This window comes from Mus musculus, chromosome 17 (genome assembly GCF_000001635.26).
Source record: "Mus musculus strain C57BL/6J chromosome 17, GRCm38.p6 C57BL/6J".
NCBI classification, from domain to species: domain Eukaryota; kingdom Metazoa; phylum Chordata; class Mammalia; order Rodentia; family Muridae; genus Mus; species Mus musculus.
Window position 1 is genome coordinate 71,568,799 of NC_000083.6, and position 17,230 is coordinate 71,586,028.

General features: G+C 39.1%; 1 protein-coding gene, 1 long non-coding RNA gene and 1 pseudogene across 8 annotated transcripts in view; 2 read left to right on the top strand and 1 right to left on the bottom strand.

The window, feature by feature from the left end:
• The window catches only part of Spdya (speedy/RINGO cell cycle regulator family, member A), a 62,639-nt gene that overhangs the window by 41,904 nt on the left and 3,505 nt on the right, over nucleotides 1-17,230 (top strand). For 5 of the 6 annotated variants that reach the window (XM_011246602.3, XM_006524909.4, NM_029254.1 and 2 more), the window contains 2 exons: nucleotides 219-390; nucleotides 9,304-9,595. In XM_011246602.3, coding sequence (XP_011244904.1) covers nucleotides 219-390; nucleotides 9,304-9,595 — 464 coding nt within the window. Of the gene's footprint in view, nucleotides 1-218; nucleotides 391-9,303; nucleotides 9,903-17,230 lie in introns of those variants that run through there. The other variant, NM_001142631.1, reaches the window with a different exon arrangement.
• The window catches only part of Trmt61b (tRNA methyltransferase 61B), a 41,735-nt gene that overhangs the window by 11,772 nt on the left and 12,733 nt on the right, over nucleotides 1-17,230 (bottom strand). For both annotated transcript variants that reach the window (NR_027952.1, NR_015549.1), the window contains exon 4: nucleotides 959-1,094. This is a non-coding gene — a long non-coding RNA (tRNA methyltransferase 61B). The remainder of the gene's footprint in view (nucleotides 1-958; nucleotides 1,095-17,230) is intronic.
• On the top strand, nucleotides 988-1,621 carry Gm18140 (predicted gene, 18140; annotated as a pseudogene).

A 17,230-nucleotide genomic window follows, 5' to 3' on the forward strand; every position in this document is an offset into this window, starting at 1 on the left:
AACTTACTTGCATCCCAGAACAAAGTTCAAAATTTATAGGATTACAGAGACACCTAGAAGGTGCAACAAGGTATACAATTCATTGTATCACTGCTTCTGTTACGCATTTTAGATATGAGTATCCTTTATGTATTGGTAAGTCTTTCTTTTTTATTATTATTATCTATTGTTCTTGCCCTTACCCATATCTGTTTTGGATTGTTGATCCAATTTGTTAGGTATCTGGCTAATACGGTTGAAGAAGATGAAGAAGAAGCCAAGTATGAAATTTTTCCATGGGCTTTAGGGAAAAACTGGAGAAAACTGTTCCCTAATTTCTTAAAGTTAAGGGACCAACTCTGGGACAGAATTGACTATAGGGCTATTGTAAGCAGGCGATGCTGTGAAGAGGTGAGTGTTTAAAATCACTTTTTATAATCTATCGTCGTTTATATAATTTTCCTTGATTTATTTATTTTAGTTTGGTTTTGTTTTTTTTCTTCCTTATTTGGAGATAGATTCCTGCAATTATCCCAGCCTGCCTTGGAACTCATAGTCCTATTCTGTTCCCTTCAGTTTTAGGATAAAAGTATATCATGACACTATGACCTCCTACTTAGTTTTTAATGATCTATGTCTGTCTTTATGTATGGAGATCACTAGCCTCGGTCATTATTATGACTGCAACTTTTATATTTTGTTTCTGTTTGAATTTTATCACATTTATTCAAAATTGTAATATCCATTTTTCAGAACAGACTACTTCTATATTATTCTTATTGTACTGTCCCCCTCCTCCCATCTAAAAGATCACCAGTATCCTGGTAAAATGTTTGTGGATATACTAAAGCATCTTATTATTATAAAACAAGAGTTGAATAATAATCACTAAAGTATTTGAATTTTCAAGTTTTCAACATTGACGCCAACAGCATGGTTATATAAATTAAATAAATTTAAGTATGTCTAAAATCCATACCTCTTTTCTCAAAGAATATATTCTTTTGCGAGAAGTTGAGGTCTCATGAATTCTCCCAGTAATCCTCCCACTTCCTCTTCCTGTAAGCGGCCAGAGACTTCTGAGGATGGTCTGCTACTCTCTTAATCCAGAAACCCTACAAAATCATGCAAATCAAGAGGTCAAATCTTCCTCACTCTAAGAACATCCATTAAACTGCCCAGGCCATCAAGGGTATCATACCTGAAAAGTAACCAAGTATCTGAAAGATGTTACTTTAAAGAAGCAGTATAAATGGTAGAGTTGGTAGGTGTGCCCAGGCTAAACAGTAGTGCTGGACACAGGGTCGTTGGTCAAAAATGAGTGCTGAATTTTTGCTGCACATGCTTAAAAGTCCATAGAGTAATGCTGAACTTAAGGATTTAGATGTAGATTCTCCAGTCGTTGAGCATACACTGTGAACAAAGCACCTAAGGTGTGGACAAACTCCCAGAGCTTATGGCTGGATACGTGAGCTTTCCCTGCCTTGATGAGATGATCCTCACTGAAAGGAACAAATTGTCTCAAAGCCAGAAGAGGAGGGTGCACAAAAAGAAAAAGATATCCCAGAAGAAACTGAAGCAACAAAAACTTATGGCATGGGAATAAATTTAGCATAAAATAAATGCAGATAAAAGTTTTAAAAATGCATTGTTTTCTTTTTTAAAATTTAATTTTTTTAAATTTTATTTGAGACAGGGCCTCTATAGCCCTGGCTATCCTAGAACTGTCTATGTAGACTAGGCTAGCTCACAAAGATCATAGTGTCTTTGTCTCCCAATACATGGGACTAAAGGTATGTACCTTCATGCCCAGCACATTGTTTTCTTAATGTCAGAGTTTATTAAGATACTTTTATTTATAAGTAAGTTATTTTAACCAAATGTTTTTATTAGTATTTTAGACAACAAAAGTTATAGAGTAAAATCAAGTGAAAGCAACAACTATTGTCAACTCTTGTATTACTGTTTCAGAACTTTGAGAAATGTAAACTAGATAATTCTGTAATTAAATCCTACCCAGCTAAATAACCATAGAACAAAGGAGCCCAAACTGATGAACTGATTTTGAACTTGAGTAAAGACTTTAGCTGCATGTCACAGAATTTTCCCCAGAATTAGTGTTGTTAATTATAATTGTTAATAAGAGAAGATACAATTATGCATATTTAAATTCGGATTATTGACTCTTGGAGGAACTGCAAGGATTCAGAAATAACAGAGGGCAGAAAATAAAAGAAAGACTATATAGCAGGCCAAGACTATACAAAGTTAAATTCAATGGGAAAAGATAAAAGTTGCCTATACAAGGACTCTAAAATTAATGTACTGTCATTCAAACTGAACTCAATCCAGTTACATGATATTGAAAGAACCTTGTAAGTTATGGCTCTCTCTACTGCTTGTGTGCCTTTGATATGTCTCTACTTGGGTCAATGTTGTAGTCCTTTCCTGTAATCTCAGTACTCAGGCGACTGAGGCAGAGGGATCTAAAGTTCAAGGTCAACTTGGACTATATAGTGTGACCCTGTCTCAAGAAGAAATAAATGGCAGTTACATAGCCACTTGCCAACTCTGAGAATGACAGAGGGCTCTATTTAAACACTCTAGTTTTCTCCAAGTGCATGCTACTCTGCTTCTGTTCCCTTCTCTTCCATTCTCTTTAGAACTGTTAGGTAAAGCCTCTTCTCCACTGTTCAACAGAACGTTGTCAAAGCCTCCTGATAGCTTTATGTTGCCAAAGCATAGACTAGCTTTAGTTCTCAGTCCTCGCCTTAGCAGCCTTTGGCACACTTAGTTCTCTGCTACTGTGCCTTCATGTGCTTCAGTGAGTATTGGGATTGAGGGTCTCCCCACGTATTGTCAGCCCCCTTTCATCTCGCTAGCCTTATTAAGGTGTCTGAGAGCTCAGTCCTGAGAGCTTTTCTTGCCTTGACTGGAATTAACTTAGTAATGATCTTGTTCATCTTCAACACATTAACTATGAGGGACTGGAGAGACGGCTTAGCACTTTAAAACCACTTGCTAGTCATCCAGAAGACCAGAGTTCAGTTCCTAACACCCATATCTGGCAGCTCACAACCACCTGCAACTCTAACTCCTAGGAATCTAACTCCTAAGAGTGGCCCCTAGAGGCATGTGCTCATGCACATAAAAATATTTTCAGAAGACTTGAACATAGAGATCTAAAGGTATCTTCTAAGTGCAGATCTGCATATCAGATTGCTTGTTTATCCCATTGTCCGACTGAACCCTTAAACTTGGCATGTGTAAAAGTCTATTCCTGATTCCTATACACAAACCAACAAACTTGCTTTTTTACACTCTTCTATATATTAGTAAAGAGCAGCTCCATCCTTCTAATTGCTCATGTCACAAAACTGTATCTTTGGCTTTTTCTTCCCCCTTATATCCTTGCTTTCAAAACTATTCAGGAGGCTAGAGAGATGGCTAAATGGCTAAAAGCAGGTCTGCTCTTCCAGAGGCTCCTAGTTCAATTTCATGGCTTCTCACAACTGTCTGTAACTCCGGTTTCTGGGGATCTGATGCCCCTTTCTGACCTATGTGGGCACCAGACACTAGACATACAAGTGGTGCAGGCACACATGCAGCCAAACACCCTTACACACAAAAAATAAAATTTACATTTAAAAACTCTAGCATCCTACTATTTCTAGCATTTCTACCACTATTTATCACTGGTTGCCTTAATTGTCATAACTTTGCAAACAGTGTTTTCTGAACATAGAATGTACCTTAGTGGTAGAGTGTTTGCCAAGCATACACACAGCCTTGGGTTCAATCCCTAGTTCCTTAAAACAAAAGCAACAGAGTTTCATAATCTTCTCTCCTATAGGCTGCTCTTTATATAACTGTGAAAGTCATCATTTGTTAAGCCTCCATACAGTAAATTCTTTTTTAAGTTGTATTTGTATAGGTATTTTACATACGTACCTGGTGCCCACAGACCCTAGAACAGAGCATCAGAACTCCTGGAACTAGAGTTGTAGACTGTTGCAAGCCATCAGGTGGGTGCTGGGAATAAAACTGAGTACTCCTGGAAAATCAGTTCAGTGCTCTTAAACACTGGTCCATCTCTCTAGTCCCCACCCCAAGCTCTCAGTAGCTTCCCACCTTTTATAGGGTATAAGACAACATTGGCCTTGCCGTCTGTACCTCCTTTCTCACTTGCTTCTTCATTGTGCTCTTTTCTAACCCATTGTATGCAGTCTTCCAGCTACACCAGCCTCCTTACTGCTCTCAACTGAGCCAGGCATATTCACAGTGTAGGATCTTTGCACTTGCCATTCTTAATGGAAAGCATGGGGATCTTTTTGTTTTTTGTTTTTCAAGATAGGCTTTCTCTGTGTATCCCTGGCTGTCCTGTAACTCTCTTTTGTAGACCAGGCTGGCCTCAAACTCACAGAGAACTGCCTGCCTCTGCTGGGATTAAAGGCATGAACCACTACTCCTGGCTTTTTCTTTCATTCTTTCCTCTTTTTTCTTTCTTTTTGTAGGCATGGGGATCTTTCCACTGGTCTTTCTCTCTCTTTTATTTATTTATTTTTTTGGGGGGGTTGGTTTCGAGACAGGGTTTCTCTGTAACCCTGGCTGTCCTGGAACTCACTCTGTAGACCAGGCTGGCTTCCAACTCAGAAATCCGCCTGCCTCTGCTTCCCAAGTGCTGGGATTAAAGGCGTGCGTCACCACTGCCCAGCACACTGGTCACTCTCTACGGCAGCCCTAACTGTGGCTGATACACCCAGTGACATTCAACTGGAGAAAAATGACCCCCTCTTTCCCAGTAAGCATCAACTACAAGGATCCTCTTGGTTTGAGGTGGGACTTTGTGTTTACCTCTGAGTGCTGGAATTTTGTCTGGCTTGAATCCACATAGGTTTGAATACTTTGAGGCTAAGTAGTAAGATATGTTGTTAGAAATTAGGCATCCTAAACATTTGTTACCGAAATCCTGGTACTAGCATACTGTCAGTCAAAATAATCTTTAGCCTTATATTCTAATTAAGTTAAAGTGGAATAGTAGCTACCAATGTGCTTATAATAGTAATACGTATTTGTGGTATTCAAATTTATAGTATTTGAATTAGTATGGCTCCTATAGGCGTTTAAGTTTGAGCATTAGTCTCCAGTTAGAGGAAATGTTTTGGAAGGATTAGGAAGTGTGGTCTTGTTGGAGGAGGTGTGTCACTGGTACGTCATTGAGGTTTCAAAACCCAGTGCTATTTCCAGTTCACCCTCACTGCCTCGTGTTAGTGGATCAACGTATGAGCTCCTAGTTCCTGCTCTAGTATCTTTCTTGTCTGCCTGTGGCCATGATGGTCATGGACTCTGTCCCTCTGCAACTGTGGGCCCCCAATTGAACACTTTATGAGTTGTCTTGTTCATAATGTTTTATTCCAGCAATAGAAAAGGAACTAAGACTATATTATGACTCAATATGCATTGCTTATCCTCACAAAGATGTCTCTGAGGATGGAGGCATTTTTCCTTTATAGCTGATGAGACCATGGACCCAAGGATATTAGGATTTACTTAAGCCCACCCAAAGAAGTACCAGAGCCACATCTTGACTGGCTGCATATGTAATGACTTCTCACTGTTCTGTTTTCTCTGATATCTAGCTTCCATATAAACTTTTCAATAGTAACTTAGAAAATTCATTTGTATCTTATCTGGGGAATTAAAAAGCATAACTATTCTATTTCTCAGATTTAAAAAAAGTATCATTAAATCATGACTTGTCTTTCTGTTACTATTGTTAAAGAACATATGCTCCCTTTTTAGGTAATACTGAGTTTTGTGATTTGTTGCTTTTTCTTTTCCTTCTTTCTTTTTTTTTTTTTCTAATTTAGATAGGGTCTCTCTACATAGCCTTGGCTGTTCAGGAACTTATTTACTACATAGGCCATGCTGGCCTAGAATTTACAGAGATCCTCCTGTCTCTGCCTCCCGAGTGCTGGGATTAAAGCATGTGCCACCACGCCTGGCCCACTATTTTTTTTTTTAGAACTATTGTCAATAACCAGATTAACTGCATGGTGTTCTATTAGGCTATGTCTGCTTTTTCTCACTTGAGCTCTATTTTCTCTTTGGATCCAGTTTAATGAATTATTTAAAAAATTTTTTTTAGACTTAAATATATGAGTATTTTACCTGCACATATGTATGTATGTATGTATGTATGTATGTATGTATGTATGCATACCACATGTGTGCCTGGTGCCCACATCAGAAGAAAGCATTAAATGCTCTGGAACTGGAGACACAAGTATTTGTGAGCTTCGGTGTGTGTGCTAGGAACCCAGTCCAGGTCCACTGAAAGGGCAACAACTGCTCTTAACAGCTGAACTCTCTCTCCAACCCCCATCCCCTTAGTGTGTTCAGCTCCCTTGAATATTTGTTGGAAGAAAGATGGTCAATAATTGTATGCAAATAAAAAATACACACGTTCTATATGTACATATACATACATAGTGTGTGTGTGTGTGTGGTGTGTGTGAGTGTGTGTGTGTGTGTGTGTGTGGTGTGTGTGTGTGGAGTGTGGTGTGGTGTGTGTGTGTGTGTGTGTGTGTGTGTGTGTATATAAATGGCTTCTCTGGAAAGAATGAAGACTATTTCCCTACCAATTCTGAACTTGGCTTCTTACATTATTACTTTTTAGACATGTTCCTTTGCAGTGGAATTAATTTACATTCATGATGGCTTAATTTCTACACTGGTCCACATATTAGAGAGGGTGCCTATCCACTGAGAGAGACTCGATCCCCCTGCCTTTCAAATAACACAGAGGATAGCAGTTGCTTATAGGGAAAGATTTTTCTTTATGCTGCTTTGTGCACTCTGGTAGAGTTGCTACAGTAACATCATAGCTAACTTCTGTTAACTACTACTTTATTTCACATTGATAAATTAGGAAGCAATAGTATTGGGCAGAATAAGACAATGAAGGTATGCAAAAGCGATTCTCTATTGGGAATGTGCTGGAAATAGCTAAACTTGCTAGAGTTTAGAAACCAGATTGCAGTGCTTCAGAGGTGACGCCAGTGTTAGAAATGCTACAAAATTCTAATTGTCATGACTTAGTAGTAAGCTGGCTATAGCATATCTGGAAATATGAATACTTTGACTTCTTTTTGTTATTTTTATCCTTTTAATTTCCCTTTCTGTCTTATTACTTTACAGGGTTCAAAATCACAAATACCACTTTTTGTATCTTAGATTTTTATAGAAATGTATAGCTTATATACATATATGTACAGCTGACATGAAAAAATACAGCTGGGTATAGTGGCACATGCCTTTAATCCCAGCATGTGGGAGGCAGAGGCAGGTGGATCTCTGTGAGTTTAAGACTAATCCTGGTCTCCAGGCCAGCCAAGGCTACCAAAGAAGATCCTGCCTCAAAATGATGATGATGATGATGATTTTAAAAATAAAAGCACCAAAAATATAAAGGGAACTAATAGGGAGGGTAAGGAGCAAAAAAAGTGAGGGTAGCTCAGGGTGGGGGTACACTTAAATTACATTACTTCTGTCTTAGGGTTTTACTGCTGTGAACAGATACCATGACCAAGGCAACTCTTATAAGGACAACAGTTGATTGGGGCTAGCTTACAGGCTCATTATCATCAAGGCAGGAACATGGCAGCATCCATAGTGCAGAAAGAGCTGACAGTTCTACATCTTCATCTGAAAGCTGCTAGCAAAATACTGACTTCCAGGCAGTTAGGATGAGGGTCTTAAAGCCCATGCCCACAGTGACATACATACCTACTCCAACAAGCACACACCTCCAAATAGTGCCACTCTCTAGGCCAAGCATATTCAAACCATGACATTCCACTCACTGGCCCCCAGCTTGGTCTACAGAGCAAGTTCTAGGACAACCAGAGATACACAGATATGTCTTAAAACGTAACAACAAAAAGAGTTCTTTCTCATCAAAAACATATATAAGTCCTTATACATAGGCTCCTAAAACAGCTTCTCTAATAATGCTGCCTTCCCTTGTCCCTCCCAGGTCCCCAGTATAGCTCTAAAATTTCAGAATTTTTAAACATTTTTAAGAAATCACTAGTTTAGGCAAATAGTATGACTGTTTGGCTTTCATTTTAGGATTATTATAACTTATCACTTACTGTGGATCATTGATAACTACAGCTAAAGACTTTGACTTAAATCTCATTATTTTGGATTTCATAAGGTCAATATATTATACTTTTCCTTATCTTGACTTCTTAAATGGCTATCATTTGCCAGATGCTAATTATGTGGTAAGGATTTTACATGTAATATTGAATCTCAAAACAATATTTGTGGTAGTTAGCAACCCCATTTTATCAATGAAGTAACAGAACCTCAGAAAGGTTAAATAATTTGCTCTGTAGCATATATAGTCAACAAGTGGTAGAACCAGGATAAGAAAGTCTACAACTAAAGCCCACGCTTGATTTAAAAACCTTATGACAATGCCTGACAGGGAGAAATCTTAAGTGCTTTATAAAATGTATCCTTTCCTCACAACTTTCTAAAAGTATACTCTTGTCTCTGTGTAACAAATAAGGAAACTGAAGGACAAAGAAGTTAATCTACATGTTTTTAAAAAATAACACATCCCTTGATATAACTGTAAATATTTTAAGATTAGCCTAACATAGTTAAGAGCCCATTTTTTACCAACACATACAAAAGAATTATATAATGTTTTATACTATATTATTATCTTTTCTAAACTTAGAAATATTTGAAAATTTAAAAATAAATACCCTGCTACGCTCCATTAATCCCAGCAGTCAAAGGCAGAGACTGAGTTTGAAGACAGCCAGGTCTGCATAGAGCACCTTATCTCAAAAACAAACTGACTGACTAAATAAATAGCAACTGAGAAGGTTGCTTCATTTATATTATCTACTTGAACTAATTTAGATACTTTGTCAATATTAATATTAATGATCCAAGAAATCACTCTACAGAAAATGCTGCTATGGATGATTTGATGTTGCTGATTTAAAGTTTGTAACTTAAGTATTTCTATTGTTCTGGGAGGGGCTGTTTTTTGTCTGTTTTGTTGTTGTTGTTGTTTTCCTAAGACAGGATTTCTCTGTGTAGCCCTGGAGCTCAATTCTGTAGACCAGACCAGCCTAGAACTCAGAGATTCACCTGCCTCTCTGTTGAGATGAAAGGTGTACACCACAACAGCCTTTTTCCCCCCTTTTTTTTAGGTAATTTGGCTGTTATTTTACAATTTCTGTACTTTACTCAATTTTAAAATGTTATTAAATTCACAAAGTAACCTTTTCACTATAGGTCATGGCCATTGCGCCAACCCATTACATCTGGCAACGAGAGCGGTCTGTGCATCACAGTGGAGCTGTTAGGAACTACAACAGAGATGAGGTTCACCTGCCCAGGGGACCTAGTGCCACACCAGTGGATTGCTCACTGTGTGGTAAAAAAGGAAGATACGTGAGACTGGGACTGTCTTCATCCTCATCTTCCTCCAGTGACACAGGAGAGCTAATGGAAAAAGATTCTCAGGAACTACACAGTGCATTCTCAGTGGACACGGCAGGTGACCCTCCTCATACCTATTCTCAAGGTATGGCTTAATGGCAGGTAGACTAATGCATGCTCTCTACCTACTAGACCTTACAGGCAGGGATGCATAGTTTACATAACTGCGTTGCATTTGTATTGAAAGTTTTCCCCCTTCAAGTTACCACTTTTTATCCTATCTATACCCATGTTGTGCTAGCCTACACACACTAAAAAGGATTGTAACATATATTAAACTTCACCTCACTATGCTACGAGGTCCAACTATTAAGGCTTGAAGGGTTTCTATGACATGTTTATTTTATTTAAAAATGTTTTCAAGAAAATAAATTTACTTCTAATCACCATCCAACTATTGGTTTCTTCTCTATACTTTTCTATTTCTAACAAAATTAGGCCATATTTTAGCCAGGCTAGCTTTTTTTATTTACTATGAATCATTTTCCTATGTCATTTAGTGTTTGAAAACCTTATTGTGATATGTGTAATTTATTTGCATATATCATTGTTGAGTTCTAAATGATTACTTAGAACAATGATATATTAACTAGAAAATAATTAACCATAAATACAAACTATGCCATAATTTTCAAATTATCTTTATGTGTAGTATTTCCCTGTCATTTTTCTTTGCTAGATTTGAAACAGTACTAAAGTACTCTGCAATGGGATCCTGTTTACTCCTTACAGATTTCCCTCATTTGAAAAACAGATTTCACTAGGCAGTAGTGGCACACACACCTTTAATCTCAGAACTTGAGAGGCAGAGGCAGGAGAATTTCTGAGTTCGAGGCCAGCCTGGTCTGCACAATGAGTTCCAGGACAGCCAGGGCTACAGAGAAATCTTGTCGAAAACAAAACAGAAAAAGAAAAAGGAAAAAAAAAACCCAGATTTTTTTTGTAGACTCTTTTATCATAGAAAAAAAAAAAAAACAGACCTACATCAGTCAGATTTTTACTACTTTATCTTTACCATATTCCTATGAGAAGGACAATGACTACTGAAGTGTCACTAAAAGGGGAACTAAACTCCAGTCCAGTGGCTTCCAACCTTCCTAATGCTGTGACATTGTAACACAGTTCCTCATGTTGTGGTGACTCCCAACCATAAAATTATTTTTGTTATTACTTCATAACTATAATTTTGCTACTGTTATAAATCCTAATATAAATATTTGTGTTTTCTGATGGTTGTTTGGGGGTCATGACCCACAGGTGGAAAACCACTGCTCTAGTCCCTTGGCAGTAGAGCATAGCTCCTGTTCCTTTTACTGGACACAGTATTTGCTTAACAAATTTCACTGGCAGTATAGTCTCTTGCTTTTCAACATCTCCAAGCACATTCTTTTAGTCATACACATATTTGACAATAAATAGGCTAATTATTAACTCAACTATAAAGTGTCATTTGTTCTCCCTCTTCTATCTCCTAGGTTTTTTTTTTTTTTTTTTTTACTTTTACATTCTTTGAGCTGGGCTTGGTGGCGCACGCCTTTAATCCCAACACTCAGGAGGCAGAGGCAGGGGGATTTCTGAGTTCGAGGCCAGCCTGGTCTACAAAGTGAGTTCCAGAACAGCCAGGGCTACACAGAGAAACCCTGTCTCTGGAAAAAAACAAAAACAAAAAAAAGCTCCTTTAATTCATAATACACTTAATATCCACTACCACTGAAGGTTAAGTATTGTTATCTCCACATGGCAAACAAGGAAACCAAGGCTTATGTTAATTCTCATAAGGCTTGTAGAGTAATATTTGGATCCTGGTCTGGTGACTGGAGCCTGAATTCTTACCAATTATACTCTACTGCCTTTGATAAAACCCTGCTTTTATCAGTGAAAATAAGCTGTGGTAGGAGTCGTTAAGAAGACTGCTAAAGGAGTGATGGAAACACCAAGAGCCAGGTTCCTTCTGGAATGCTTGTAGAATAAGTTAGGAGCACATTTTAACAATTTGAACCTGTATTTCAGAAAACAGAAGAGAAATCATTGTGTTTTCTTTTGAGCAGCCCCTGTAGATATCATTGCAGCGTGTAGATAGATTCTAGGCCTTGGCACCCACTAGGGGACTGGAGTGAATGCAGGGAGTAAGGGGCTTCCTAGTCACTATCTGAAAAAGCTGAGGCAGGGCATGTGTCAGTGGGTAAGGGCTTCCTGCTAAGCCTGATGTCTGAGTTCAGTTCTGGGTGGAAGGCAAGAACTGTCTCTCTCATGCTGTTCTCTGACCTCCACAGAAACATGGAGGTCATGTAATTGTGTACGAAGCACATACACAGGGAGTGAGGGGTTGGGGGAAGAGAGAGAGAAGGAAAGAAGGGGAGGGAGAGAGCAAGAAAGAAAGAGAGAATAAATGTATTTAAAAAAATTAAAGCAAGCCCTTGAGTGATTATAAACAAAAGTAAGGCACTGATATAGGGGAGGTGTAGAAGGGACTGTGCTTTTAACTGTTTATTGATGAAATTCCCAATTTAGGATTTATAGATCTATTTTAGGAAGCAACAGTTTTGTTTTGTTTTGTTCTGTTTCTTGAGACAGGGTCTCACTACAGTTTTTTGTTTTGTTTTGTTTTGTTTTGTTTCTTGAGACAGGGTCTCACTATGTAGTTCTGGCTGTCCTGGAACTTCCGGAGATCCCCCTGCCTCTGCCTCCTGAAAACTGGGATTAAAGGCATGTGCCACCATCACTTAGAGGAGGGAATAAATATTTATCCAATAGTTTTCTTGTGAATCTTAAGGTTAACCCTAAAAGCATTTGTTAGTGTCAGAGGGCAAACAATATAAAGAAAAACTATTGCTAGGTATGGAAGCAATGCCTTGGGAACAGCACTCAGGTCAAGGCTGGAGAGCCCCAGCTGGAAGCCCTTTGGGAGCTAAACGTCTATTTCCTTTTTAAAAGGGGATGGGATACACTGGAGAGACATCACTGGATTGGATGGTCTATAGTCACCAAAAACTCATTCCAACATTTTACAAGAAAGACACACAAGGAGCTGGTCTTGGCTCCAGGTCTTTGTTACAATTTATGTGATCACTGTTCTACCTTTCAAACAAAAGAAAACAACTTTCTTTCTTCCATCCATCCTAACCTCCTTTCCCTTCTTTTTTTAAAATACATGGTCTCATTGTATAATACTGGGTGGCTCAAACTCACTACATAGACCAGATTGGCCTCAAACTCATAGAAATCTACCTGCCTCTGGGGTTAAAGGTGCGCAAAATCATGACTAAAATGGTTTGATTGCTTTTGTTGTTTGTTTCAAAGTAACATGTACCAAAAAGCAATTTTAACACAAAAATACCTATAACATTTTAAAAACAAAACGTCAGTTTGACAAGATAGAGGGAAACACTGTCAACTACTTTGGGGGTGACATTCTTTAAGAAGTCAGAGGTATCACGACTATGAGTATTATACTAGTCCTTTTACTAATCACATCTAAAAAGCTCAATACCCCCAAGACATTTTGAAATGGCTAATATTCATTTTACTGCAGAAAAACTCAGAAAAGTTACACCATTACCAGCTAAAGCAACAGCAAACAATGACTGCTTTATCTACACGTATGTGTGTTTACCATGTGATTTCAGTGACCATGGAAGCTGGAAGAAAACATAGGATCCCTTAGAGCTGGAGTTGCATGTGGTTGGGAGCCACCATGCATCATGTGGGTGCTGGGAATTGAACCCAAGCCCTCAGGAAGAGTGGCCAAGTGTTTGTAACCACTGAGCTATTTCTCCAGACCCCACTTTTCTACTTTTTGCTTTGGTATTGGTGTTTGAACCTAGGGCCTTATATATGCTACACTTAGGTCTTTCCTTCAGGTTATACCTTCAAAGCTGTAACACACTTCTATAGTTACTCTATGCTGCTTCTGCCTCAGGGCACCTTTGCTAGTCCAAGTGAAACATGGACAAACCCTATCTGCAAACCTGAGGTGTTAAAATAAAGATAAAGGGAAAAATACAACAAGCCTTACCTTTGGCATTGACAGGCACAGACTAGTCTATATGTTAGATAACCCATAACTAAATAATTTTTCTTAAAAGTAAGTCCTGTTTTTGAACTTCATTTTGTGTCATAATGTCATTCACTGTTCTGGTCACAATCACCTGTTTGAAATCTTGGCACTTAACTGCTAATGTAACTTTTAAAAGTATTAGTTTTTTTTTCTTCATTCCAGCTTGCTCCTAAATGAATGAGACAAAGACTTTAAGATGTATTTAATCAAGCTTTTGATACATAATAGCTGAACTAATCTATTCCAATCCTTTAAAATAATCTGGCTACCTCCCAGCCCAAATCCTCAAGATACTTGCAGTTTAGTGTTCATCTGGCTTTCTCTGCTCCAGGTGACTTTCCATGGCCTCTCCTAGACCCTCTCCTCTAGACAAATCTTTCCCTCCCTTCCCCTCTCTTCTTCTCCCTCTCCTTCCATCTCCTTTTCCCTCCCCCCTTCTCCTTTTCTCTCTCCCCTTCCTTGGCTGGGATCAGAAATCCAGCCCTATAATCTCCTCTGCTTAGCCATTGGCTGATCAGCTTTATCGACAGATTAGAGAATAAATGGGGAGCAATGCTTACACAACACTGAGACAGGAGGTTCTTAGAAGAAGCATTACAATGTCATGTCTGGATTGCAACCAGATATGGGGGCAGAGAAATCAACAGTTGAATAATACAAGGATAATCTTTACACAGTGCACAGTAACATTATGCCTATACTTAACAAAGATATAATCAGGGCTAAAGATAGCACTCAGTGGAAGAGCATGTTTGGCAGGCACTGGACAATGTTCAAGCCCCAGAACCAAAAAATAAACAGAGCAGGTGACAAGGGTCAATAATGTGATCAGGAATATGCTATATGAGCAACATTTAAGAGAACAAAAGATTACAGAATTATAAACTCGGAACTCTGGAGGTTAAGGACAGAGGATTACTCTATGTTCTAAGCCAGCCAACACTATAGAGAAGGAACCCTGTCTTCGACAAACAAATGAATAGGCTACAGAATTCTGTGTAAGAGAAAGTTGGTAAGAGATTTCCAGAACAAATAACATATGTTCAGGACAGTAAATGAGCACTGTGTTTGCAGAGACTAGCAGATGTAAGGGAGAGAGTGGAATAGCAAATAGGAATTTGAAAATATAGATGATCACAAGGTAGTGGTGGTGCTCGCCTTTAATCCTAGCACTCAGAAGCACAGGCAGGTGGATCTCTGAGCTGGAGGGTAGCCTGGTCTACAGAGTGAGTTTCAGAGCAGCCATGGTTACTCAGAGAAACTCCATCTCTTCCTCCCTCCACCCCGCCCCAATACAGATTGTCTTACACTGAATCAATAGCTAATCTGGTTCTTTCTACAAGTAGTCTTTGCATCTGTTCCCTTTACACTCTTAGTCATATCATATGTTCTACTATAACTAAGTCAATAGATGAAACAATACATGATCCAGTGTGCACTTAAAGCCACCAGCAAACTTACTGATCATTTACTGGATGGGAAGGGTAGAGGTGGAGCAAGTCTCCTAGAAAGCAACTGGAAGACAGTTGTAAACCAGATCCCCCAATATCTGAGAGTGATAGATACAAGAGGGCCAGACACACACAGGAAACTAACAGGAAGGCAGGCATGTGGCACACACCCATAGTCGCAGCATCTGGGATGTAGAGGACCACCAGGAGTTCAGGGTCATCCTTGGATAGAGAACCAATTTGACGCCAGCCTGAGCTGTATGAGACCGGGAAAGGAGAGAGGAAGTAAGCTAACACTAGTCAGCATCTGTCCTCTGTATGATTTTAATCCTAATCCTTGGGATGGTGAGGCATGAAGACCATTAGTTCAAGGTTAGTCTGAGCTATAGGGAGTGAAATGCTGTCAGATAGCAGGGGAGGACATCTGGCCCATACCGAGATTGTAAACATATTGAGAAAGGCCTTAAACTGTGTCTCGATGAACTACTTAATAATACATGCTAATTTACCATTCAACTCAAAATTAAGATGGGCACAATGATAGAGAGGTATTGTTCAATTCATTATCCATCGAATACAATATGCTAAGCAGAAAGTAAGTACACTTAGTTTGAAATGAAACAGGTTAAAGGATAACATTTTCCTCTGCCTTTAATCCATCCTCTTCTTATAGACACTTAGGACTTGACAATTAATGGGTGTCAAAGCTCTAGTTATAGATAGTACAGACAATATAACACCAGAATAGCTCCCCTTCTCAGTCAGTACTTAATGCAGCCAGAATGTCCTAACCAAACACAAATCTAAGTAGATTACCCTTAATTAAATCCTTCAATGGCACCTCAGGGGCTTTGTTTTGTTTTGTTTTAAGATAGACACACTTGGGTTGGGGATATAGCTCAGTTTGTAGAGTACTTGGTTAGCATTCACTAAGCACAGGATTGATCACCAGTATTACATAATAACGTCAGAGTGACTCACACCCATAATCCCAGCATTTAGGAGATAGAGGAATCAGGAGTTCAGGGCCATCCAGGCAGTGGTGGCGCACGCCTTTAATCCCAGCACTTGGGAGGCAGAGGCAGGTGATTTCTGAGTTTGAGGCCAGCCTGGTCTACAAAGTGAGTTCCAGGACAGCCAAGGCTACACAGAGAAGGGCCAATCTCAGCTACATACTGAGATTATCTGAGACCTTGTCTTTAAAAAAAACCTAACAAACAAACAAAAAAAGACAAACTCTTTAGAAGGCCTCTAAGGTCCTCCATAGCCTGATCAATGATTCTAATCTCTTTCTGATCTTCCTGCCTCTACCTCCTAAGTGTATTTGACCACTCTCAGCTTCCCATTCTCCACTTTTTAACCCCACTTTCTCCTTCTAGAATCCTCCTTTACAATATAGCCCCCTCTTAATTTCATATCTTTAAATTATTATTATTGTTGACAGGATCTCACTGTGTAGCCTTGGCTATCCTGAAGTTGCTATGTAGACCAGGTTGGCTTGAACTCAGAAATACAACTGCCCCTGCCTCCTGAGTGCTGGGATGAAAGAAAAATCCTTTCCATCATACTCAGTTGGGTTTGCTGTTGTTTTATTGTTCTTTGTTTTGTTTAGTTTTTGATTTTTGTTTTTGGTAACCCACCAAGTTTAATTAGGTTTGCTTACATGTTCTGGGCTTGGGGTTATTTTTTTACTGGAGCAAGGGCACCTTACTAGTGACTATGCTCCTGAGGAAAAATGATTCTCCTCTCTCGCCTATCTATGCTAGAATATTGATGGTTTGGATCGTGTGCAGGGAAACCCAGCTGCCGTGGGTTTGTGAGCACCAGGCCTATGTCATTTGTAGAGGGTTTCACAGAACTTTGCCCCTTATATCCTTTCCACCAGCCTTTCTGAATTGTGAATGTGAGTAATATACAGATGTCCCATGTAGGGCTGAGCATTCAACCATCTTGTATTCTCAGCACTTTGACCAATTATATGTTTCTGCATTAACCACTGCCCACTGCAAAGGGTTTCTCTGACCAAGGTTGAGAGTACTAACCTAGGGGTTGAATGTTTGGAAAGCAGTTTGACATCATGTCCATTTAGCAAAACAACAGTAGTAGGTTCTCCCTAAAGCCAATGACTTCTCCAGTCTTGGGCTAGAATATTCTCAAGCTGGCCTGGGACTCATGGCAGTTCTCCTGCTTCAACCTCCTAACAGATGTGAGC